The sequence below is a fragment of the Lichenostomus cassidix genome, chromosome 23, assembly GCF_008360975.1.
Source record: "Lichenostomus cassidix isolate B80296 chromosome 23, HeHo_3.0, whole genome shotgun sequence".
Taxonomy (NCBI): Eukaryota; Metazoa; Chordata; class Aves; order Passeriformes; family Meliphagidae; genus Lichenostomus; species Lichenostomus cassidix.
Window position 1 is genome coordinate 1,851,976 of NC_139503.1, and position 25,143 is coordinate 1,877,118.

The window sequence follows — 25,143 nt, forward strand, 5'->3', positions numbered from 1 at the left end:
CTCCAGGATCTCCTGGGAATCCCTCAGACCTCTCCCTGTCCCCTCCAGCAGTGTCCCCAACCCCTTCCTGGCCCGGGCAAGGCTCCAGGCTGGGGAGAGGCTCTGACTTCCCACAGAAAGCCATGAAAGAGCCTCTTCTTGCCTTTGCCAGGTCCCGTCAGTTTGGGCTGTGAAAATCCCATGGCAACCGGCGCCTCCTGCGCTGCTCCAGCTATTTCTGGGCTGTTTTCCCCCTCTGGAAATGTGGGATCATCCCCTGGGATCTGCCCTGCTCTTCCAAACTCATCCCATCGCTGCCTTTCCTGCTGGTTTTGGGGGTTGTGGGGTAGGGAAATAGGGGAATCTCCTCTGTGTGGTGTTGTGGAGATGATCTGTCCTTCCTTGGGGCTGGGAGTTGGGATTTCTTGGAAAAAATCCAGGAACCAACCTCTAATCCCTCCAGGAGTTGGGATGTTTGGGGAAAAATCCCTGTCCTGACTTCAGATCCATCCAGGAGCTGGGATATTTGGGAAAAAAATCCAGGAACCAACCTCAAATCCCTCCAGGAGTTGGGATACTTTGGAATAAATCCAGGAACCAACCTCGAGCCCCTTCAGGAGTTGGGATATTTGGGAAAAAAATTTCTGTTCCAACCTCAAATCCCTCCAGAAATTGGGATATTTGGGAACAAATCCAGGCCACAACCCTGAATCCCTCCAGGACTTGGGATTTTTTGGAAAAATCCCCTGTCCTAACTTCAAACCCCAACAGGAGTTGGGATATTTCTGAATAAATCCATGTCCCAGCCTCAAACCCCTTCAGGAGTTGGGATTTTTGGGAAAAAAAATCTCTGTCCCAACCCCAAATCCTTCCAGGAGTTGGAACATTTTGGAATAAATCCAAGCCCCAATCTTGAACCCTTTCAGGAGTTGGGATATCTGGGAACAAATCCCTGTTCCAGCCTCAAATCCCTCCAGAAATTGGGATATTTTTTGAAAAACCCCTTCAGCCTCATCCTCAGGCACAGCTGACCAGCCCAGGGTGACAATGGGGACAGCGCTGAGCTCCCCACAGACACAACCCGGGGAATTTTTGTCATTTTGGGGATCAACAGCCCCACAGTGCCTGCAGATCCCTCCTGGCAGAGCAGGAACCCCACAGCTCGTGGCTCAGCCATCCCACACTCCTTATCTCCCACATCCCAGCTCCTGGAGGGGTTTGAAGTTAGGACAGGGGATTTTTGGACACGATTTTCACCTCAGGATGCTCGGAATGCTCATCCTGTGAGGATCCAGGGAGAAGGAAAATCCTCCACCCTGGGAATTCCTGATGGGATCAACGCCTGGAGGGAAAAGCAGGAATCTCCACATTTCACCTGAGCCAAACCTGAGCCAGATCTCCCATGGGAACCCGGGAAAAACCTCCAGGATCCCCTGGGAAAAACCTCCAGAATCTCCTGGGAAAAACCTCCAGGATCTGCTGGGAAAAACCTCCAGAATCTCCCAGGAAAAACCTCCAGGATCTCCTGGGAAAAACCTCCAGGATCTCCCGGGAAAAATCTCCAGGATCTCCCAGGAAAATCCTCCAGGATCTCCCGGGAAAAACCTCCAGAATCTCCCGGGAAAAACCTCCAGGATCTCCCGGGAGAAACCTCCAGGTTCCCCTGGGAATCCCTCAGACCTCTCCCTGTCCCCTCCAGCAGTGTCCCCAACCCCTTCCTGGCCCGGGCAAGGCTCCAGGCTGGGGAGAGGCTCTGACTTTATTCCTTTATCTGGGGGATGATAAAGGACTCTCTGACCCTGAGGAGAGCTGGGAGAGCAGCCAGAGGGAGAAAACTGGGAATGCGCAGGGATTTGGGATGGCTGAGAATTGGGAAGGGAGGACGGTGGGTGAGAACACCCCTGACCCGGGTTTGGAGCTCCCGAGCATCCTTCCTGCTCCCAGGGAAGTTTATAATGGAAACAAAGGCCAGCCTCGCTCCAGGAGGAGCTTTTCCCGTGCTGTTTCCTGCCCAGGCACGGCGGGAGGGATCTGCACGCCACGGCTGGGCAGCGCTGCGGGGGAGTGCGGTTTGGGATCCCAAAATCCCAACTAACCTGGCTGGGGCAGCGCTGCGGGGGAGTGCGGTTTGGGATCCCAAAATCTCATCTAACCAAATTGGGGCAGCTCTACAGGGGCAATGTGTGGGATTTAGGATCCCAAAATTCCAGGGGAGTGCTGCAGGGGGGCTGTGTGGGATTTGAGATCCCAAAGTTCCAACTAACCCAGCCAGGGCACTGTGTTGGATTTGGGATCCCAAAATCCTACCTAACCCAGCCAGGGCACTGTGTGGGATTTGGGATCCCAAAATCCCACCTAACCTGGCTGGGCCAGCACTGCAGGGGCACTGTGTGGGATTTAGGATCCCAATATTCCACCTAACCCTGCTGGGGCAGCGCTGCAGGGGGTGTGTGGGGTTTGGGATCCCAAAGTTCCATCTAACCCAGCCAGGGCACTGTGTGGGATTTGGGATCCCAAAATCCCAATTAACCCGGCCGGGGCAGTGCCACAGTGGGGATTATGGGATTTGGGATCCCAAAATCCCACCTAACCCTGCCCTCCAGGAACCATCCCTGTCACTCCCGCAGCTCTCCCAGCCCTCGGAGCATCTCCACGGCCACCTCTGGAGTGTGACATCCTCCTGGTGTCACACCCCAGCGCTGGGGCAGCTCTGCAGGTGCTCAACCAGCCAGCCAGGGAAAACCCCCAAACCCGCAGAGACCCCCAAATCCCCCCCAGCAGCACACCCCGTGCCACCCCCTCCCGGTGTCCCTGTCGCCGTGTCCCCAGCAGCGCCGGGCCCGGGATGCTCGGCAGCCTCCCCCGGGAGCAGCGGCATGTGAGGCTCCTTTCTCCCGCCGCTCAATGTCCCTTTTTGTGGCGCTGCCGCGGCTGATGCCGCCGAGCGGGGACAGACAATAGGTGCCATTGTTCCCTCGCAGCCACATCTGACGGGCTCGGAGCGGGGAAGAGGCCAGAGTGTGCCCGGGAGGGGGGAAGGGACAGCGAGGGACGGACAGGCGGCGGGGAGGGACAGCCGAGCGGGTCCGGGAGTGCCCGGGAGGTGGGGAACGTCCTAAAATCGGATTAATTTGGGTCGGGAGGGAGATTATTTGGAAGATCGTAAAATCATCTCGGTTTGGGTTTGGAGGGAGTTTATTTCGAAGATCGTAAAATCATCTCAATTTGGGTTGGAAGTGAGCTTAAAGAGCATTTCGAATATAGCAAAATCACCTTGGTTTGGGTTGAAAGAGATCTTATTTCAAAGATCATAAAATCACCTCAATTTGGGTCGGAAGGGAGCTTAAAGAGCGTTTCGAAGATCACAAAATCATCTCGGTTTGGGTTGGAAATGACCTTAAAGAACATTTCAAAGATCGTAAAACCATCCCAATTTGGGTCGGAAGGAATCTTGCTTGGAAGATCATAAAATCATCCCGGTTTGGGTCGGAAGGGAGCTTAAAGAGCATCTCGAAGATCACAAAACCATCTGAATTCGGGTGGGAAGGGACTTTAAAGCGCACTGGGATGATGGGATGTTGTTTCTGGTCCCCGAAGAGCGCGCAGAGCCAACCCCGAGAGCTTCCCGCCCCACTCATCCCGCTGGAATATTAATTACAAAACCTCATTAGGAGCCTCCGGGTGCCAACCCCGCCAGCATTCCCTCTGCTGCTCCCTCTCCCCGAGGTTTCCTGGGGAGAGAGAAATCCAGGGAAAGCCTCATCCCAAAATCCCTGCAGGGAGCAGAGCCCGCGGGGGAATCCCGGCCGTTCCAGGACTGCCAGCGACTTTCCACCAGAAATCCCCTCTTCCCTCCATCCCCGGCCGGCGTTGCCTCATCTCCGGGAGCAGAATTCCCCCTTGGCCTCCCAGCGAAACCGAAAGTGTCCCCAGGCTGCCCGGGGGGCCTCCGGGGGGGGCTGAGCTGCTCCGGCGGTTTTTGGGGAGCGTTTTCCCCCCGCTCAGCTCCCACCCTGCCTGGGGATGGGTTTGGGATCCTCCAGGTGGTGTTTCCTCACTCCTGCACAGCTTTTAGGGTCGGGGTTTCCCTCCTCTCCATCCCCACCCCGCTGCAAGGGGATCGGCAGCCCCTCAACCCCTGGGGGAGGTCCGGGAGGGGTCGGCAGGCGGTTTTGGGGTCGGGAGGGGAGGGGACAGCACGGATCTGCCGTCCCCGCCCCCACCGGCTGGGATGCAGCGGCGGATGCAGCTCGGGCAGACTTGCATGGCCGTAACCATGGCAACGGCAGCGCGGGGGGATGCGGGGATCGCATCGGGGGGTGCGGGGATCGCATCGGGGGGTGCGGGGATCGGGGGGTGAGGGGATCGGGGATCGGGATCGGATCGGGGATCGGGATCGGATCGGGGGATGCGGGGATCGGGGGGATGAGGGGATCGGGGGATGCGGGGATCGGATCGGGGGATGCGGGGATCGGATCGGGGGGATGCGGGGATCGGGGGGTGCGGCGCTGCCATCGGCCACGCCGTGGGGTCACCGCACATCTGGATTTGCCCGCTGACACACGTGGGACATCTGAATTCTCCCGGGTCTGCACTGACCCCCACATCTGGCTTTTCCCGGGTCCGGATTCACCCGGGTTTGGGGTCACCCGGGTCTGGGTTTGACCCCCGTCTGGCTTTTTCTAGGTCTGGGTTCACCCTAAATTTGGGTTCAGCCAGGTTTGGGTTCACCCGGGTTTGGGTTCACCCACATCTGGCTTCTCTCGTATCTGGCTTCACCTCACACCTCTCTTCTCCCAGGTCTGGGTTCACCCCAAATGTGGCAATTCCCAGGTCTGGGTTCACCCCGCATTCAGGTTCACCCAGGTTGGGGTTCACCCACATCTGGCTAGTCCCACATCTGGCTTCACCTCACACCTTTCTTCTGCCAGGTCTGACCTCACCCCAAATCCTGCTTCACCCCAAATCCGGCACCACCTCCTCCCTCCTTCCCCTCTGCCGGCGCCCACCGCAGCCCCCGGGCCCGGTGCCGGTGCTGGGTGTCCGGAGCCCCGGGGAGGCCGGGCAGGGTGCGGAGGAGCCCCGGAAAGGCCGGGCAGGGTGCGGAGGAGCCCCGGGGAGGCCGGGCAGGGTGCGGAGGAGCCCCGGGCAGGGTGCGGAGGAGCCCCGGGGAGGCCGGGCAGGGTGCGGAGGAGCCCCGGGCAGGGTGCGGAGGAGCCCCGGAAAGGCCGGGCAGGGTGCGGAGGAGCCCCGCCGGAGCTCCCGGGGCGGACCCATCAAAGCCGCCGCTGTTTGCTTTGGCGCGGCCGCGCTCCGGCTCCGCGTTACCTTTGAACCGCGGCCGTTTGTCCTCCCCGCTGCTCCCTCCCGAGCTCGGGGTGCACCTTGGGGGGCTGCGGAGACCCCCAGCCGGCCGGGAACAGGGTGATTACCAGGCTGGGCTCATCCCGTTCCGTCCAGCCGCCCCGGGGGACAGCGGTGGGGACACAGGGGACACAGGGGACACGGTGCCAGGCTGCGCTGCCCACCTGCCCGCTGCCCAGCCCAGCCCAACCCCCGCGCCGCCAGCCCGGCTGCGTTTGGCAGCAAAGCAGCTCAGCTGGAGAAAAGCCTGCGGCGCTGGAGTGACCCACTAACCTTCTTCTTCTGAAAAATGCATGAAATGCAGGCAGCTGCCGCGGGGACTGCACATGCAGCGGGGCTGGAGCCCGGGCGGGGCTGGGCTGGGCACCGGGGTGGGCAAGGGGGAGCCCCGAGGAGCCCCCCGGGCTGCCCAAATTTGGGGGGCTGGCGGTGTTTGAGTGGCTTTTGATGTTGGCATCCCCCCGGGGTGGCACGGGCGGGGTCGGGGTGGCTCTGGCACGGGTGGCACCAGGATGTGGGGACTCGGCGGCGGAGCAAAGTCCACCCGGAACGCCGGGAGGCAGCTGGGGATCGCTCCGAGCTGCCGTTGGGGTCCAAGGCCACCCCAAAAGGTCATCCCCGCTCCACCCCGAGTGTCCCGGCTGGCAGGGCTGTCCCGGGCGGTGACAGCCTCTCCCCACCGCAGCCCTGACCTGGTTTCTCTGCGGCTCCCGCACGCCTTTAATACCCCCGCAGCAGATGGCAGCCAGCCGGGGGGGCTGGGGGCGGCGGGGACACGGCGGCTCTGTCCCACCCAGGGGACAGCGACCCCAATCCCCGCGCTCCCAGCGCCTCCGGGGACCCCCGTGTGGCTGTCCCGGCGGTGCCACCCCGCCCCGGCAGGGGTTAACAGCTCCGGTCGCACGCGGCTGATTGAATTTCGGTCTCGTTTGCATGGCTGATCGCGGCTGCAGCACCTCCTGAAGACGAGAGGATATTTTTAGCCGCTCTGGGCTCAGCAGAGCCACCCCCGGGCAGCCCCCAGGCCGTGTCCGACCCCAGAGTCCCCTCGGAGGGCGACAAACCGCCGCGGCCTTCGGTGGGAACGGAGGGGGATTTGCAGGATTAAAGTTTTGCCTTTGTTTTTGCGGTCGCAGCTCTGTCTGGAGAAGGAGAAACAACCCCGGGAACCAACAGCAGCACAAGCCGCGATGGTTTTAGCCTGGATTGAGTAAACAAGGAGCTGCTCCATCCCTGCCCAGCTCCGGAGCTCATTCCTGCGCTGGATCCATGCTTCCCATCCTCTTCCCTCCGGGATTCCCAGAATCTCTGTCGCCCAGCAGGAGGGAGGAAATCACAGGAGGAGGAAATCTTGGGTGGTTTCCAAGATTTTTTTGGAAATCCCTGGGGCTTCCTCGGGGTCTGAGCCCTCGGGAGCACCCGCAGGGAGCTGTGCTGTCCCTGTCCCGCTCGGCCACCTTCAGTGCCAGCCAGGTGGCACAGCCATCAATCTCTCCGCTGCCCCCCGGCTAATTAACATAAATTGACACTGACTAATTAACCGTCCCGCCTCATTAGAGTCCGGATGCCACATCCCTGGGAACAGCAGGCAGCCGAGCCATGGCGTGGTGGCCACGTTCCGCCCCGCGCCTGGCAGCGGCCACCGCTGTCCCCTGCCACGCCATGGCTGTCCCCATAGCTGTCCCCATGGCTGTCCCCATGGCTCGCGGGGCTGCCAGCAGCGATAACCAGATTGGTTCCTAATCCAGTTATTCGTGGCTGGAGCAGAGGGCCGGCAGGCTGCTCCCAACACCAGCCGGGCACTGAACCCTCCGGGCCAGGGGGGAAACTCCGCGATCCCGGAGCGCTGCCGGAGGGCGGTGGTGACACACATGGAAAAACCCCGGGGGGAAGGTGACACCGCCAGCAGCGCGGCCTTGGGGAGCAGCAGGATGAACAAATCTTGCATCAGCCGGGAAGGGAGATAAGGAGCTCCCGCAGCCTCTCCCGGAGCGGCAGGGAGAGCACGGGGAGGTCACCCCAGCGCGGTGACACCCAGCTCGGCGGGAGGAAGGAAAAGGACATTTTTCACTTCCCTGTTTGCTCAGGGCTGCCCGGGAAGCTGGGGCCTCGCACAGGTCCCGTCCTGCCGCTGCCGCTCCCCGCCCGAGGCCACCGGGCTGAGTCACTGTCGCACACCCCGCCGCTCCGGGCGACACCCGTGGGAATGTCCCCCCGGGGTGCTCAGCCCCACAAAACCCGGCGCTGGGGGGTGTGGATGCTCCCGGGAAGCTCCCGCTCGGTCCCTGCCGTGCCGCCGAGCGGTGGATTGGAAACTAGGTCAGCGCCGGATCCCCAAAAGTGATTGCGGTGGGGAATTGCTCTGCCCGGCGGGAGGTTGGCTCCGGTCGGGGCTTTTCCCGCGGGGCTGGGAGGAAGCTGCTGGTGGATCGGGGATGGTTGAAATCCCTGGAATCCCTGCAGGTCCCACGTGGAGCTCTGGGGGTCTCGAGGAGGGCTAGAAGCTGGGGACACGGCGAGGAGGAGCTCTGGAAGGAGCCACAGGGAGGATGGATGGAGGATGGATGGATGGATGGATGGATGGAGGATGGATGGATGGATGGATGGATGGATGGATGATGGGTGGATGGCATGGCTGGGAAAGCCAGGAATGCCGGCGGGAGGAGGCAGAGCACGGCGGTCACGAAGCAGAGCCAGGGCAGGAAGGAAGCCCCAGCTCCTGGCTGGGCGGAAAAGCGGAGGAAGAGCGGAGGAAAGGCTCGAGGCCAAGGTGGTGGCGGCCGGAGGAAGCCTGGCCCCGGCCGGGAGCTGTCCTGGTGCACGTTGTCCCCGCGGGGAGGGGACAGGGCACGGCCGTGGGACCGAAACTCGCCCGCTGCAGGTCCCGGCGCGTCCCGGATCAGCCACAGCTCGGCACTCGCAGCCTCCAGGGCGATCCCAAAAGCACCAGCAGCACCCCTGGCACGCCGCTTTGGTGGCCGAGGAGGTGGCACTGCCACTCGTGGGGTGCCTGGCTGCTGACCGAGGATTCAGCACCTCCAGGGGTGGCTTTGGGGTTTCTTCTGTTCCTCTGCGTTTCCACGAGGGCCTGAGTGGCTCAGCCGAGGGCTGGGCCACATTCCCGGCACTCCCGACACTCTCCCCCACCAACTCCGGGAAAATTCCCAACGCTCTCCAGATCCTCCATTCACCACCTTCCAGTCCTCAAGCGCAGCAATATTCACCTCAAACTGCCGCGGGGGTCGTGTCCCTCATGTCCCCCATGTCCCCCCGGTGTCCCCATGGCGGGGGTGTCACCCCGCTGTTCCCAAGCCCACCCGGAGCCACCATCCCTCCTCCTCCTCCCGCAAGCTCTGCGGAGCGAGGAGCGGAGCTGTTAAATATTCATCGCGGCTTCATTCCCCGGAGCTGCCGGGAAATGGCAGCGGCAGCGGCGGGGAGCAGGGCGGGAGGGTCCATCTGCCCTCCGAGCTCCGAGTGGCCAGCTGGTCCCCGCGGGGGGCTCGGGGAGCCGCGGGAGGTGTCGCCGCTGCGGGGCGGGGGTTTGGTGGCCTCAGGTGACAGGAGAGGGCGAGGAGGTGGCTCCAGCTCCTCATGGCGGGTTTGTTTGGATGAGGGAAACGAGGGCGCGTGTGCGATTGGTAATGAGGATGCGAGCGTGCTAATTAAGGGTTTGTAATTACGGCAGGACTGGGCTTCAGGCCGGTTTTGGCCAGGTGAGCCCTGGGCGAGGTTGGGTTGGTGTGGCTAGCCCGGCTCGGTTCGGCATGGCCAGATTTTGGGTTGGTGTGGCTAGCCCGGCTCGGTTCGGCATGGCCAGATTTTGGGTTGGTGTGGCTAGCTCGGCTCGGTTCGGCATGGCCAGATTTTGGGTTGGTGTGGCTAGCCCGGCTCGGTTCGGCATGGCCAGATTTTGGGTTGGTGTGGCTGGCCCGGCTCGGTTCGGCATGGCCAGATTTCGGGTGCCCAAGGGGGTTTTGGGGACAGCAGGGTTTGGGATCTCCCAGCCCGGGGGACGCTGGCAGGATGGGCTTTGGGGTATTTCCTTTTCCCCCCTCGATGTCACCCCAAACCTGCTGCGGTGCGAGGTGAGAGCAGACAAATGAATCCTTAATTAACCACTGCGGGGATTTGGCTTTATTAATGTAAAAAAATATTGATTAAGGAGGGATTAGAGCCACCAGACTCTGGACAGAAGATGGAACAGCCCAGGTGGGATCACCTCTGGCTTTGGGGGATGCTCCTGTCCCCCTGCCGCCTTCTCGTCCCACATCAGGAGCTGCTTGACGCTGGATTTGGCAGCAAACCCAGCCAGGGGTGGGCTGGAGCTTTGGGGAGGATGAGGAGGAGCTGGGAGGTGTGGGACAGGTCAGCAGTGAGGGGCTGAGCTGCAGGATCGCCCAGAAATCTGGGATCCAGCAACCCAGGATCACCCAAAAATCTGGGATCCGGCAAGCCAGGATCACCCAGAAATCAGAGATCCAGGATCACCCAGAAATCTGGGATCCAACAAACCCCGTCCTCCGCCTAGGATCAGCCAGGAACTGGCGGCTTGGAGGTCCCAGGAATTGGGATAAGGGTGGGAAACGCGGCCTGGCAGGAATGTTGGGCTTTTAGGGGAAAAAACAAGCACTTCCCATCAGCTGCATCCGCTGGGAGCAGGAGGGGATTCCCGCGGGCAGCGGGAGGATGGAGTTGATCCTCATTTTGGGTGTGCACGGGGAGAGCTCAGCCCGGGCAGTGCTGAGCCCAGGGAGGGAATTTCTGCAGGAATTTCGCTCCAGCTTGGCCATTACCCTGGGGTGCTGCGCTTGGGGACACCCCAGGACAGCTCCGTGACAGATGTGAGCCCCCAGTCCCCGCTGTCCCCCAGGCTCGGGTGGGATTGCCATAATTCCCGCGCTTTGGTGTCCCCCAGCTCCTCCCGGGGCTTCCCGGTTACCTGCGGCAAACCTGCCCCGGCATCTGCCGCTAATCCCGGGATTAGCGGCTGTGGGGAGCGGCAGATGGAGCTCGGCCAGCCCGGGACCCCCCGCTTCGGCTTCCCCGCGACCCCCGCGGTCACCCCAGCAGCCCAGTCCCCGGAGATGTCACCTCCGTGGTGCTCCCGGGGGAATTCCCAGCCGGGTTGTCCCCTGGGACATCATCCCTGCCCGCAGGCCCTGGGAAAGCCCCGGCTGGAGGGAAATGAAATGTGTCACCGCTCCTGGTGACAGCTCTCCCCAGCTGCGGGAACAGCGTTTCTGGGAAGTCAGGAATGCCCGAGCGCAGCTTCTCCTCGCTCCCGAAATATCCGCAGTGCTCTCGGGCTGGGAGAAAGGGGAGGAGAAGAGGAAATGGCCGCTTGTCCCATCCTGTGCCACCCCAAATCCATCTGGCTCATTCCGGGGGTCCCGGCGGGGCAGGAGGGGAAGGAGGGAGAAACCGCAGGGCTGTGTGTCCAGGGGGTCTCTGCCCCCCAATTCCCAGCCAGGCCCCCCAGTTCCCAGCCAGGCCCCCCGTCCCGTGGCTGCGTGCTGACCCCAGGATCCCCCGCTCAATGGGAGGAAGGAAATCCTCATCCTCGGGAAAGGCTGCACACGGCCGTTTCCTCCCACAGCACCCCCCGCCCCAGCCCGGCTGCCAACCCCGCTGGGGTCACACGGGACACAGCGACAGCCTGGGGGGCTCTGTGTCCCCCAAACCCGCAGGATCCGCAGAGGGGCTCGGGCGGTTCCCCAAGCAGTGCAGCCCCGCGGTGTCCCCGGGGTGGGAGATCCCTGTCCCGGTGCCGGGTGGGGGTCAGGGGGACAGGGGTCAGGGGGACAGGGGGACAGGGGGACAGGGGGACAGGGGGACAGGGGGTCAGAGGACACAACCCCGCGGGCTCGGCCGCCTCTGGCTCCCCTCCAGCCTTCGCTACTCCCGCTCTCCTTCCTCTTCCTCGCCCTTCTCCCGCTGACTGCAGCGCTGAGCAACGGCGGCGGTTTGGCTCCCGGTGCCCTTTGGCCCCGCCGTGTCCCCGCCGTGTCCCCGCCGTCCCTCGGGCTCTGCCGGGCAGCGACACCCCCTGTCCCCTCCCCGGTGCGGCGGGCGATGCTGCTGCCGGTCCCGGTCCCCATGGCGATCTCGCTCCCTTTCCCGCTCCCGCTCCCAGTGCTTGATCTCCGCTTTCAGTGGCAAGAATAGCCTGGAGCAGCGGGGCTGGAGCGGGAGCGGGAGAGGAAGGGGGACAGGGACTGGGATCAGCACCGGGACCGGGATCGGGATCGGGATCGGGACCATGATCGGTATCGGGATCAGGATCAGCACCGGGATCAGACCGGGCTGGCGCGCACCGGGCGCCCTCTGGCGGCCGCATGGCCCTGCCGGAACAAAGGCCGCACCGGGACTCCCCAACCCTCCGGACGCCTTTGGGATCCCCCAAACCCCTCTCGGGACCCCCGGGACTCCTTTGGGATCCCCGAAACGCCTCTCGGGACCCCCGGGACCCTCCCGCGGGCAGGGCCAGCCCGGAGCACCCGCAGAGACTCCCGGACGGCCCTGCTGCCCCCGGCGCGGGTCACTCGGGGGATGCTCTGCTTCCTTTCCTCCCCTTCCTCCCCTTCATCCTCCTCCTCCTCCTCCCTCGACCCTGACCGGGGGAACACTCAACCCGCGGGGAAAGGAGCCAAGGGCAGCGGCTGGAGACCCCCCAAACCCCGCTGGGGACCCCCAAACCTGGCTGGGGATCCCCCAAATCCTGCTGGGGACCCCAAACCCCGCTGGGGATCCCCCAAACCCGGCTGGGGACCCCCAAACCCCGCTGGGGATCCCCCAAACCCCGCCGGGGATCCCCCAAACCCGGCTGGGGACCCCAAACCCCGCTGGGGATCCCCCAAACCCCGCCGGGGATCCCCCAAACCCGGCTGGGGATCCCCCAAATCCCGCCGGGGATCCCCCAAACCCGGCTGGGGATCCCCAAACCCCGCCGGGGATCCCCCAAACCCGGCTGGGGATCCCCCAAACCCGGCTGGGGATCCCCCAAACCCCCCCTGCTCCCCCCATCCACAGGGGATTCCTCCCAGCCCCGCAGACCTCTGCAGGGGTGAAGCACTCGGGGCTCAGCAATTAAAAAAAAATAAGTAATTTTGGAGAGATAAGATCACCTTTTCCCACACACAGAGCATGGGGAGCTCCTGGGAACCCCAAAAGGATGGGATGAGGGTTCACCCCCTCCTAAAGGAGCCCAGCTGGGAGATTTAACACAGCTTTAACTCTCACCTTCCTCCTCCCACTCCAACTTCACATTGGAGGTTAAAAAATAAAAAAAAAATATTTTTTTATTATAAAAATCATCCTCCACCATTAAAAAACCCTCCTCACACCCCCACCAGCACCAAACCTCTCCAACAACAAACACACCAACCAACTTTGTCGGGAGTAAAAAAATATGTTTTTCTTTTCCTTTTAATTACATCAGTTTTATCAAAGAAAACGACAACATAAAAAAAAAAAGCAGTGGTAACAAAAATACAAAGCTCTGAGGGTTTCTCGTTCCTGTTTGTTCTGTAACAAGCTGAGAGCATCAGTGCAACTGTTTTAATTTAACTTCTGCTCTGAGTCCCTGCTGGCAGCATAGGAGTAAGCTTTGCCCAGCACCAGGCGGTCCCGCAGCAGCTTGAAGAAGGCGTAGTAATTGCTGAAGAGGATCAGAGCCAGCGAGATGGTCTGGTGCCACTTCTCTGAGGAAATCAGCGAGTAGAGCTGGTAGAAAATCACTGCTCCTTCCAGCAGGATCAGGATGTTGAGGATCCGCAGTGGTTTGCTGAAAAAGAACTGTGGGAGAGAATGGTGAGGGCACTGGGTGGGAGGGGAAAGCTTTGGGGTGAAGCAGAGACACCCAGGATGGGCTCTGGATGGGAGGGGAAAGCTTTGGGGTGATTTACAAAACCAACCCAAAAGGTTTGGGGTGAGGCAGACACACCCAGGATGGGCTCTGGGTGGGAGGTGGAAGCTTTGGGGTGAGGCACAGACACCCAGGATGGGCTCTGGGCAGGAGATGGAAGATTTGGGGTGGGTTTGGGGTGAGGCACAGACACCCAGATGGGCTCTGAGTGGGAGGGGGAAGCTCTGGGGTGAGGCACAGACACCCAGGATGGGCTCTGGGCAGGAGATGGAAGATTTGGGGTGGGTTGGAGGACAGACACCCAGATGGCCAAACCAGCACAGACACCCAGGATGGCTCTGAGGAGGAAGTCTGGGGTGAGGCACAGACACCCAGGATGGGCTCTGGGCAGGAGGGGGAAGGTTTGGGGTGGGTTTGGGGTGAGGCAGACACACCCAGGATGGGCTCTGGGTGGGAGGTGGAAGCTTTGGGGTGAGGCAGACACACCCAGGATGGGCTCTGGGCAGGAGGGGGAAGCTCTGGGGTGGGTTTGGGGTGAGGCAGAAAAACCTAGGATGGGCTCTGGGCAAGAGGGGGAAGCTTTGGGGTGATTTGGGGTGAGGCAGAGACACCCAGGATGGGCTCTGGATGGGAGGGGAAAGCTTTGGGGTGGGTTTGGGGTGAGGCACAGACACCCAGGATGGGCTCTGGGCAGGAGGGGAAAGCTTTGGGGTGAAGCAGAGACACCCAGGATGGGCTCTGGGCAGGAGGTGGAAGCTCTGGGGTGAGGCACAGACACCCAGGATGGGCTCTGGGTGGAAGGAGGAAGCTTTGGGGTGATTTGGGGTGAGGCAGACACACCCAGGATGGGCTCTGGGCAGGAGGGGAAAGCTTTGGGGTGAGGCAGACACACCCAGGATGGGCTCTGGGTGGAAGGTGGAAGCTTTGGGGTGAGGCACAGACATCCAGGATGGGCTCTGGGTGGATTCACTGTGTGGCTGCACTGAACCCCAGGGATCCCCCAGCTCTGGCAGCCCCAGGGGTTTGGGATTTGGCCCTGCTGGGTTATCCCTGCTCCCCAGAAGGACAGGGCAGCTCACGTGGAAGCGGAAGTGTGACACGTCCGAGGGCACAGCCACGTTGTAGTGTCCCACGGCCTTGTAGACATTCTTGCTGTGCTTCACCAGCACCCCCTGAGGCCACATGCACTCCTCGGTCCACCTGCAGGGAACAAGGCAATCCTCAATCCTCAATCCCAGCTAGAACAAGAGAATCCTCAATCCCATCTAAAACAAGGGATTTCTCAACCCTCAGTCCCACCTAGAACAGGAGAATCCTCAATCCCACCTGAGGGGAATGAGAGAATCCTCAATCACAACTGAGGGGAACAAAAGAACCCTCAAACCCACCTAGAACAAGGGAATCCTCAATCATCAATCCCACCTAGAACGAGGGAATCCTTAATTCTCAATCCCACCTAGAACAAGAGAATCCTCAATCCCACCTGTGGGGAATATGACAATCCTCAATCCCACTTGAGGGGAACAAGAGAATCCTCAATCCTCAATCCCATCTAAAACAAGGGAATTCTCAGTCCTCAATCCCACCTGGGACACGAGAATTTTCAATCCTCAGTCCCACCTAGAACAAGAGAATCCTCAATCCAACCTGCAGGGAACAGGACTCAATCCCAGGGGAACAAGGGAATCCTCAATCCCACCTAGAACAAGAAAATTCTCAATCCCACCTAGAACAATCAAACAATAAAATCCTCAATCCCATCTGAGGGGAACAAGAGAATCCTCAATCCCACCTAGAACAAGGGAATTCTCAATCCTCAATCCCACCTAGAACAAGGGAATTCTCAATCCTCAATCCCACCTAGAACAAGAAAATCCTCAATCCCACCTGCACAAGGACTGGGCTCTGCTGCCTCCCCACCAACAGCAAGGAGCACGGGAATTCTCCCAGTTTGGAATTGTCACCACGGCAGTGACAAACTGCAGGTACCCACGGCCAGGAGCAGCAGGCACCTTGCCAAAAAGCAGCTCTGCTTGGCAGGGAGTGCCCAGAGTGGCTGTGCTGTTGGATGTGTCAGCCAACAACTCTGCTCTCACTTTTCCCTGCTTTTCTTCCCGCTGAGCTCCCCACCTAAACCAGCAAAACTGCAGAGCTCCTTACTGATGCTGCAGCACGTTGGAGCAGAGGGCTGGATCCACCTTCTGCCAGCAGCCCAGGTGTGCTGCAGCCTTGTGCAGCAGGTCACAGTAGCGGGCAGGCAGCAGGTACTGCATGAGGATCACCGAGGTGCTGATGGACACCAGCAGGAAGAGCTCGCAGGACCAGCGCTTGTCGTAGTACTGCGTGTTCTGGGGGGACAGGAACAACGGGGGGACAAGGTTTGGAGGTTGTGTGACAAAGTTTTTGGGCAGCCTCACCTGCCCGAGGTGTCAGAATGCTCAGGCAGGGAGGTAAAATGAGGGCTCTGCGTGGAGATACTGATCCTGATGGAGATATTGAGCCCACACGGGATGGGGACGGAGAATTCCTGAAAAATATTTGTGCCATGGTCACCCAAAACAGGGAGACAGCTGCTGATGCTGTGCTGATGGAGCAGCAGCCCCTCAGGGGACAGGGAGGTGGGACAATGTTTGGATGTTGTGTGACAAAGCTTTTGGGAATCCTCACCTGCCCGAGGTGTCAGAATGCTCAGGCAGGGAGGTAAAATGAGGGCTCTGCATGGAGATGTTGATCCTGCTTGGAAAGCAAGAGCCCATGTGGGATGGGGATGGAGAATTCCTGCAAAATATTTGTGGTGTTGTCACCCAAAACAGGGAGACAGCTGCTGATGCTGTGCTGATGGAGCAGCAGCCCCTCAGTGGACAGGGACAGCTATCAGGGGACAAGGACAGCCCCTCAGGGGACAGGGACAGTCCCTCAGGGAACAGGGACAGCCCCTCAGGGGACAGGGACAGCCCCTCAGGGGACAGGGACAGCCCCTCAGGGGATAGGGACAGCCATCAGGGGACAGGGACAGCCCCTCAGGGGACAGGGACAGCCCCTCAGGGGATGGGGACAGTCCCTCAGGGAACAGGGACAGCCATCAGTGGATAGGGACAGCCCCTCAGGGGACAGGGACAGCCATCAGGGGACAGGGACAGCCATCAGGGGACAGGGACAGCCATCAGGGGACAGCGACAGCCTCACCCCTGAGGTCTATTTAGAATCCATTCAGCAATTCAATTACCACAGTCAACAATTCAACAAGCTCCCTCCTCCCTCATTCTGCCACCACAGCCCAGTGTCACCTCCCAGTGTCACCTCCCAGTGTCACCTGCCAGCGTCACCTGCCAGCCTCTCACCTTGACAAACCACACAGGCACGAAGGCCACGTAGTAGGCACTGAGCATGGAGCTGACCAGCACCTCCTTCATGCGCCAGTTGAAGTCCATCTTGAGGAACTCCACCTCGTTGCGGATGAGGTCCGGCGAGAGGCAGCAGGCGTGGCTGGGCATGGCCTCCATGCCGTACATCTGCCTCGTGTGCTGCTTCCAGGTCTCCTTGAGCACCGTCAGGTAGTCCCTGCCCCGCGCTGTCACCTCCCCCGTGTCCCTGGGGCCGATGTTGGCCACCTGGGCGAACAGCCCCGCCTTGCGGAAGTCGCAGTTGAGCTGGAGGAAGGGGATGTACATCCCGAACCTGGAGCAGCACGGGGGACAGAGGCTTTGTGAGATCCCATGTGAGGCTTTAGGGTCACAGCCCCATCCTAAATGCCTCCTAAATCCCACCTAAATCCTAAAGTGGGAAGTTCCCTGTGGGGTTTTGAGCTCAAGGCTCTGAGTCAGTGTCCCTGCAGGTGTCCCTTCCCCTCCTGGATGACATTTAAGGTCCCTCCCAAACCAGTCTGGGATTCCAGGATTCCAAAGGGCTTCCAGAAAATCCCCCAAAAAGAGCTCCAAGCTCCAACACAGGCAGCCAATCTCAGTGGATGCTTCCTCCTGCACGGGAGAAGGGAGCAATTTCCACCCAGAATATTTATTTTTGATAGTTAACCCAAAACCAGGAGCTGTTTAAATGCCTGCAGCTGGCAGAGGAGCCTGGGGACAAAGGGAAAACAAAGCCCTGAGCTCTCTGAGTGCCATGGAAAAAGCAGACATGAGCAGCAATGGTGAGTATTAATCCATGCTCCCATCAAGCTGAAATAGGGGTCAATGTTATAGATGTGGAATGTGACAAAAAAGGGGGACAGGTGCAGGGTAAAATCCATGACCAGGGGAATCACCAGGGTAATTCTTCATTCCAACACCTGCTGAAGAGCCCAGGAGGGATTCCCTCAGGATACTCACGGGTAGCACAGGAACAGGAGGTTGAGGAAGGAGTAGGTTCTGAAGAGGTGGATGATGGAGCGACACAAACTCCAGCCTGTGCCCGTGAGGACGGCGAAGCGAGTGACCACCAGGAAGATGGAGCGTGGCAGGGAGACTTTGCCACTCTGGGAAGCCTGTGGGGTGCAGGAGAGAGTTCATTCCCTTACTCTCACAAGGAGAAAAGTCATGAAAAATCAGCTCCATGGGTGTGGAGGAAGTGGCAGTGACAAGATGAGTGACACCAGGACAGGGAGGCTTCCTGGGGAATCTGAGCTCTGCAAAATGTCTGGAATTTGGGCCTCATGCCTCAAGCTGGAGTGGTGGAGAGAACAGGAAACAGCCAAATGGGAGGAGGGAAGCACAATCCCTACAGCCTAGCTGAGACAGGAATTCAGGGACAGCCAGAGAAGGACACAGAGCCGGCAGGAGCAGTGCTTTGGAGCACTCAGTTCTGCTCCTCCCTTGGAAACTGCCTGGAATTCTGCCTTGGGAATATCACAGAGCTCTTCAGAGCAGGATGGAGGAGGTTGGAAGTGCAAAAGGGAGCCAGAGCTTTAGAGATATCCCGGAAGGACAGCTCTGTCCTCACCTCCTTGACGATGGCACTGATGAGCCGCCGTGCCAGGACGATGGTGGTCACTGTCAGCACGTTGAAGTCAATAAGGTGAAAGTTCTGTGGGGACAAAACCAAAATTATCCCATTGCCACCAGGCAGCAGGAACCCATAATCAAAACAGAAACTCCCTTCTCCCCACACTCCTCCAAGATTACAAACACCAAGCAGGCAGCCAGAGCCCAAAATGTGGGAAACGAGCTGCAGCAGCAACCCTGAAGAGACAGCTGGAGTTTTTTGATCACACAGATCTAACAAATTTTATATCTAGTGAGCCAAGAGCCAGCCTGGCAGTGCCAGCTGCCCTCTGGGGCTTACCAGGGAGGTGTGAGAGGGAGGGTGGGAGGGTGGGTACCACCACACCGTCTTGTAGATGTTGATGTAGTGGACGAAGAGGGCGACGAGGTGGCAGAAGAAGAGCTGCAGCTCGAACAGGACGCTCCTCTCCACGGGCAGCTCGGGGATCTTGCAGTGCCGCAGGGGAACCACTGTCTGAGCTGCCAGAGGGGGGCTGGAAAGGCCTGTCCCTGAGCCACTCCTGCCAGGGGAAGCCAAGAGACAGGGCTGAGCAGGGGAATGTCCTCCAGCCATCCCACACGGGTCTGAGATCGATTGGGATGCTCGAGTTATCACAAATGTCAGCAGCCCAGGCAGATGTGAGGCAGGAATTTGCCCACAGAAAGCAAAATTTGGGCCCAGGCCAACCAGCAGCAGCAGGACATTTGATATTGAACCCCCTGTGTTGAGTCTCCAGGGCTGTGTTGTGCCACAACCTGGCTCTCTTAATTAATTGGGAGCTTTGAGAGCTCTGAGTTGGTATTTACATATCTAAGGGTGCTTGAACATGAAAGGCAGAGCAATTACACACAAGGCCTTGCTCATTCTTCACCTTCTGTTCACCTGAGGAGGAAAAACGAGTTTGGCCAGAGGTGCCTATTCCTGTGTGAGCATGCACAGGATCCCAGACTGATCCTCTGGATCAAAGGGAACTCATCTCCACCAGATTAATCTGAAATCTCTAAATAACAGCAGGCAAAGGAATCTGGGCGTGGGCCTCAAAGGAACTGCAGAGCACAAAATCCCACTGTAAATCCCCAAATGAAATCCCAAGTCACAGAGTGGGGCTGCTGGGGGATCAGGCTGTGGCTTGAAACAGGAGGTTGAGAAGCTAAAATAAGGCCATGAGTGAGGGGAAAACACGAGGAACATCCTCAGGATTGATAAATCATGGAATCACAGCATGGTTTGGGGTGGAAGGGACGTGAAGGATCATCCAGGGACACCTCCCACTGTCCCAGGCTGCTCCAAGCCCTGTCCAGCCTGGTCTTGGACACTGCCAGGGATCCAGAATTCCACAGCTTCTCTGGGAATTCCATCCCAGCCCCTCCCCACCCTCACAGCCAGGAATTCCTTCTCAATATCCCACCCAGATTTCCCTTTTCCAGTTTGAAGCCATTCCCTGTGTCCCTCTCCAGCTCTCCCTTTAAGGACTGGAAGAGGCTCCAAGCTCTCCCTGGATTTTTCCCTTCTCCAGCCTGGCTTTGGACACTTCCAGGGATGGGGAATTCCATCCCAGCCCTTCCCCACCCTCACAGGGAATAATCCCATCCCAATATCCCCTCCAACGCTGCCCTCTGGCAGTGGGAATTCCATCTCATGTCCTGTCACCTCACACCCCTGTAAAAGGATCCCTCAGAGGTGAGCTGGGTGTGGATCCGTGCATTCCCAGCCCGGGATAAAGCCCTGGGTGTGTGTTTTCCCAGGATTGCTCCACCCCCGTGGCCTTGCAGTGACTTGTTGGGATAACTGTATCCCTATAAACTTCCTGGCTCAGGGCCCTCAGCAGGGAGTGTGCTGAGACAGATTGAGAGTTTCTTTGCAGAGTAAATAAAGCACCTCCTGTTTATGGACTGCTTGGCTTCTCCCTCCTCCCCTGGATTTGAAGCCAGCTGGATCTGATCCTAAAAAAACCCCACAGAGCCACATCACCCGAGCTAAACTCTGCCTGACACGAACTTCAGGGCACAGGAGGTGCAACAGCCTGAGCTGGGCTTTGGGTATAAAATTGTCTCTATTTTTCCTTTCCATTCCAAGGCTTTTGGACTCTCCTGGGAGTCTGGGGTGATAGAGCTTTAAAGGGTCTCAGGGACACCTATCCTAATCCAAGGGATAATAGGGACAAAGCCAGATGTAGGGAGAGGGAATTGGGAGTAACCAACCTGCTGAGCCACAAGAAAGTGAGGTGGGAATGGAAACTGCCACAGGGAAGGATTAGATGGGATTTTGGGAAGGAATCATTCCCTGTGAGGGTGGGGAGGAGCTGGGGTGGATTTCCCAGAAGAAATGTCCAAGGCTGGGCTGGACAGGGATTGGAACAACCTGGGACAGTGGGAAGGTGAGGGGAATGGGATGAGCTTTGGGGTTGGGAATGGGATGAGCTTTGGGGTTGGGAATGGGATGAGCCTTAAGGACAGGGAATGGGATTAGCTTTAGGGCTGGGGAATGGGATGAGCTTTAAGGATTGGGAACAGGATGAGCTTTAAGGACAGGGAATAGGATAACCTTTAAGAATGGGGAACACGATGAGCTTTAAGGACAGGGAATGGGATGAGCTTTTAGGACAAGGAACAGGATGAGCTTTAAGATTGGGAATGCAATGAGCTTTAAGGACAGGGAATGGGATGAGCTTTAAGGACAGGGAATGGGATGAGCTTTAGGGTTGGGGAATGCAATGAGCTTTAAGATTGGAATGGGATGAGCTTTAAGACTGGGAAACAGGATGAGCCTTAAGGGAATGGGATGAGCTCTAAGGTTCGGGAATGGGATCAGCTTTAAGGTCAGGGAATGGGATGAGCTTCAGGCTTGGGGAACGGGATGAGCTTTAAGACTGAGGAACAGGATGAGCTTTAGGGCTGGGGAATGCAATGAGCATTAAGGACAAGGAATGGGATCAGCTTTAGGGTTGGGAAATGCAATGAGCTTTAATGTCAGGGAATGGGATGAGCTTTAAGGACAAGGAATGGGATGAGCTTTAAGACTGGCAATGGGATGAGCTTTTAGGACAAGGAACGGGATGAGCTTTAGGGTTGGGAAATGTGATGAGCTTTAGGCTTGGGAATGGGATGAGCTTTTAGGACAAGGAATGGGATGAGCTTCAAGCTTGGGGAACGGGATGAGCTTTAAGACTGGAGAACAGGATGAGCTTTAGGGCTGGGGAATGTGACGAGCTTTAAGACTGAGGAACAGGATGAGCTTTAGGGCTGGGCAATGCGATGAGCTTCAAGAACGGGAATGCAGCTCTAAGATCCTCCCCACCCAAACCACTGCACAGCAGAGGTGTCCCCAGAGCTGGCTGTCCCTACCTGGTCCTGGAGCGCACGCCAGTGACGGAGGAGCCGGAGGAGTGTCCGGATGCTCCGGCAGCTCCGGGTTCGCACAGCGGGTTGCGGCAGTAGGAGGTTCTGTTGGGACCCCGGCGTCCCCCGGCCATTCCCGGCACCTGGGGGGATTCCTGGCTGCTCACTGCGGGCTGCCCTCAGCCCTCACCACTGCAGGGACACAGGGAGCAGTGATTCATTAGCATTTATTAATTACAGTTTATTAATTAGCATTTATTTATTATTCCGGGTCTCTCTGTCACAGCCCCGACCCACCACTCCCATTCTCATGGGATAATCCAACTTTTTCCCCACTCTTTTTTCCCATCTCCCACATTTCCCCAGGCTGTGGATGCAATCCCCAGGAGCTCCAAGCTCCCAGGACAGGCAGGAGCATCGTGAGGTGTTGGGAATTCATCCCTTTACAAGGAATTCCACCTGTGGTGTCATCCCTGCTTTCCACCTTGAGAGATGCTCAACAATTTGCCCCAAGGATGTGGAAATTTGGGGTGTTTCGGTGCATTTTGCCCAATTTTGTGTCAGAATTGAAGATTGCAGCCTTCAAAAAGCATAATTTTATTTTTTAAGATGGGAAAAATAAATATTTTCAGGGTGTTTTCTATATTTTGATGGCACTGAGGTCAATGGGGTGTGAGCTCAAATTTAGCTTTTCCAGCACTTGCCACACATTAAACCAACCCCAAGGTTTTTCAGACTTCCCCTGGACCCTGTTTAAATTCAGGAGAATCCACACGACACAGGGAAAGTGACAAAACCCCACATGAAATCCGAGCTGGGAGGAAAACCCAGGGCAGATCAATTACTGAACATTCCTGGCGGGTCATTTCCAGAATTTGCATTTGGAGTCACCAAACACGTGCTGAAAGTCCAGAGACTGATCTTGAAGAGGTTTTGGAGCTGATGCTGAGCTCGGGAATCCTCCAAAATCCCTGTCCTGAGGTTTTTGGGAGCTCTGGGAGCCCCAGGGAGGCTCTGAGGGGGATTTGGGGTCCACAGAGGTGCAGGAAGGAGCCAGGAAAGCTCCAGGAGGGAAATTGGAGCTGTGGAGGCACAGTGGGGGCTGTAAGGGGAAATTTGGGGGGACAAATGGGGGCCAGAGGGGCTGTAAAAGGGACATTTGGGGCACAAGCGGGGCTGCAGGGCCACAGGGGCTGTGGGGGAGCTGTGAGAGGGAAATGTGGGGTTCAGATGGGGCTGCAGAAAAGCTGAGGGGCTTTGAGGGGCTCTGAGGAGTTCTGAGGGGAGCTGAGGAGCTCTGAGGAGTTCTGAGGGGCGCTGAGTGGCTCTAAGGGGAGCTGATGAGTTCTGAGGGGCTTCTGAGGGGCTTTGAGGGGAGCTGAGGGACTCTGAGGGGCGCTGAGGGGCTGTGAGGGGCTCTGAGGAGTTCTGAGAGGCTCTGAGGGGCGCTGACGGGCTCTGAGGAGTTCTGAGGGGAGCTGAGGGGCTCTGAGGAGCTCTGAGAGGCGCTGAGGGGAGCTGATGAGTTCTGAGGGGCGCTGATGAGTTCTGAGGGGCGCTGAGGAGCTCTGAGCGGCTCTGAGGGGCTCGGGGGCTCCGGGCGAGGCCGAGCGCGGGAGCCGCCCCCCTCACGGCGGCGGGGCGGTGCGAACCGCGGGGCTCTCCCGCGGCCCGCCCGCCGCCCGGGCCGCTCCCGGAGGCTGCCGAGCGGGTTTCCCCCCGCCCGCACCGCCCGTTCCCCCCCGGCCGCGCTGCCCCGGCCCGGCCCCCCTCACCCATCGCCGGCCGCCGCTCCGCCTGCGCCGGGCACAATATGGCGGGCGGGGCGCGACGGCGGCCGGCGCGGGCCAAGCCTCCTGCGGGGCGCGAACGCGCGGCTGGCCACGCCCACACAGTGTAAAACTCATACATCACCACGCCCCTCAATTGGCCACACCCCCTCCACACGGCCACGCCCACCCCCCTACACGCGCCTCCACAGAGCCACGCCCCCTCACGATAACCACGCCCAATCCTTGTTCACAGTCCTCAATTGCCACGCCCCCAGCCATGGCCACGCCCCCAGGGCACCGCGGGGTGCCTGTGCCACCTCCCTGTGTCATCGCCCTGTGTCACCTCCCTGTGTCATCTCCCGGGATCACCTCCCTGTGTCACCTCCCGGTGTCATCTCCCGTTGTCGTCTCCCTGTGTCACCTCCCGGTGTCACCTCCCTGGATCATCTCCTGGTGCCGATATCAGCTCCCGGTGTCACCTCCCTATGTCACCCCCGATGTCATCACCCTGTGTCACCTCCCCGTGTCACCTCCCTGTGCCACCTCCCAGCGTCGACCCCCGGTGTCATCACCCTGTGTCACCTCCCCGTGTCATCTCCCGGGATCACCTCCCGATGTCACCTCCCCGTGTCACTCCCAGAGCACCTCGGTGGGGTTTCAGTTTTATTCCGATCATTTCCATCGATCATTTCCATCCATCACTGCTCCATCCGCGGCTGCTGGTGCTGCAGCACCGATCAGAGCTGAGCTGAGAGCCAAAAGCACCTCCGAGCTGAACTGAGCTCCACAGAGCCAAATTCCCCTTTTTTCTCCCTTTTTTGGAGGTTTGCAATCCCCAGCCCTGCAGGTGCCCAAGGAATGCCTGGATGGGACACTCTGGGATGAGTGACAAATCTTGGAGCACTTTTCCAACCTGAATTATTTTGTGCAGAACCACCAAAAACCAGGAGTTTAGGAGAATCCTCCAGGAACAACTCCAGGACATCCCAAAAAACTAAAAAATCAGGCTAAAAAAAATTCAGCTTTGCATCTGGAACGTGATGGATGAACCTTTGTTTGGGTCCTAATCCCAAATTCATTGATTAAATTAATTGATTAAATTAATTGATTAAATTAATTGATTAAATTAACACCTCCAGCAGGAAACAGTTTATATTTCAGTATAAATATAAATTCCAAGGGAATCCCTGGGATCCAAGGGAGGCTCCAAACATCTGGCAGGATCCCATTTCACAGAGAAACAGGAATTTTTAACTTTGGAATCAGGGAGGTTCATCCCTCCTGGCAAAAGGAGCAAAGAAAAAAGGAGAAAATATTCCTGAAAAACATATGGAATGCTCAGCTGAGCAGCCACGGCGTTCTGGGCTGGCATGGTGGAGATTCCCGAGGAGAAAAATCAGGAATAACATCTCCAGCCCGGCTGGGATTCCCCGTGGGATTCCCCCAAGCTGCAGGAATTGTGGCTCAACTGAGATGCTGCAGGTTTTCCATGAAAATTCCCTATTTTCCTCCTAAATTCCCTATTTTCCTCCCCAAACTGCTGCAGCTTATCCATGAAAATTCCCTATTTTCCTCCCCAGGATGCTGCAGGTCATCCATGAAAATTCCCTATTTTCCTCCTAAATTCCCTATTTGCCTCCCCAAGATGTATGAAAATTCCCTATTTTCCTCCCCAAGACGCTGCAGCTTATCCATGAAAATTCCCTATTTTTTTCCTCCCCAAGCTGCTGCAGCTTATCCATGAAAATTCCCTATTTTCCTCCCTAGGATGCTGCAGGTTATCTATGAAAATTCCCCATGAAAATTCCCTGTTTTCCTCCTCAAGATGCTGCAGGTGACCCATAAA

General features: G+C 58.5%; 1 protein-coding gene and 1 long non-coding RNA gene across 2 annotated transcripts; one reads left to right on the forward strand and one right to left on the reverse strand.

The window, feature by feature from the left end:
• Positions 1 to 4,840: 4,840 nt before the first annotated feature.
• On the forward strand, positions 4,841 to 6,884 carry LOC146427784 (uncharacterized). The gene is made up of 2 exons (XR_014856304.1): positions 4,841 to 4,910; positions 6,480 to 6,884. It is a non-coding gene; the product is annotated as an uncharacterized LOC146427784 (long non-coding RNA).
• A 5,850-nt stretch (positions 6,885 to 12,734) lies between these two features.
• On the reverse strand, positions 12,735 to 23,414 carry TMEM39B (transmembrane protein 39B). The gene is made up of 9 exons (XM_085081098.1): positions 23,301 to 23,414; positions 21,532 to 21,717; positions 18,488 to 18,707; positions 18,146 to 18,229; positions 17,536 to 17,690; positions 16,552 to 16,888; positions 15,371 to 15,558; positions 14,290 to 14,410; positions 12,735 to 13,140 (listed from the first exon to the last, which is right to left on the reverse strand). Exons 2-9 carry the CDS (start codon positions 21,657 to 21,659, stop codon positions 12,904 to 12,906), a joined length of 1,470 nt encoding a protein of 489 aa, XP_084937224.1. The 5' UTR covers positions 21,660 to 21,717; positions 23,301 to 23,414; the 3' UTR covers positions 12,735 to 12,903.
• Positions 23,415 to 25,143: the final 1,729 nt, after the last annotated feature.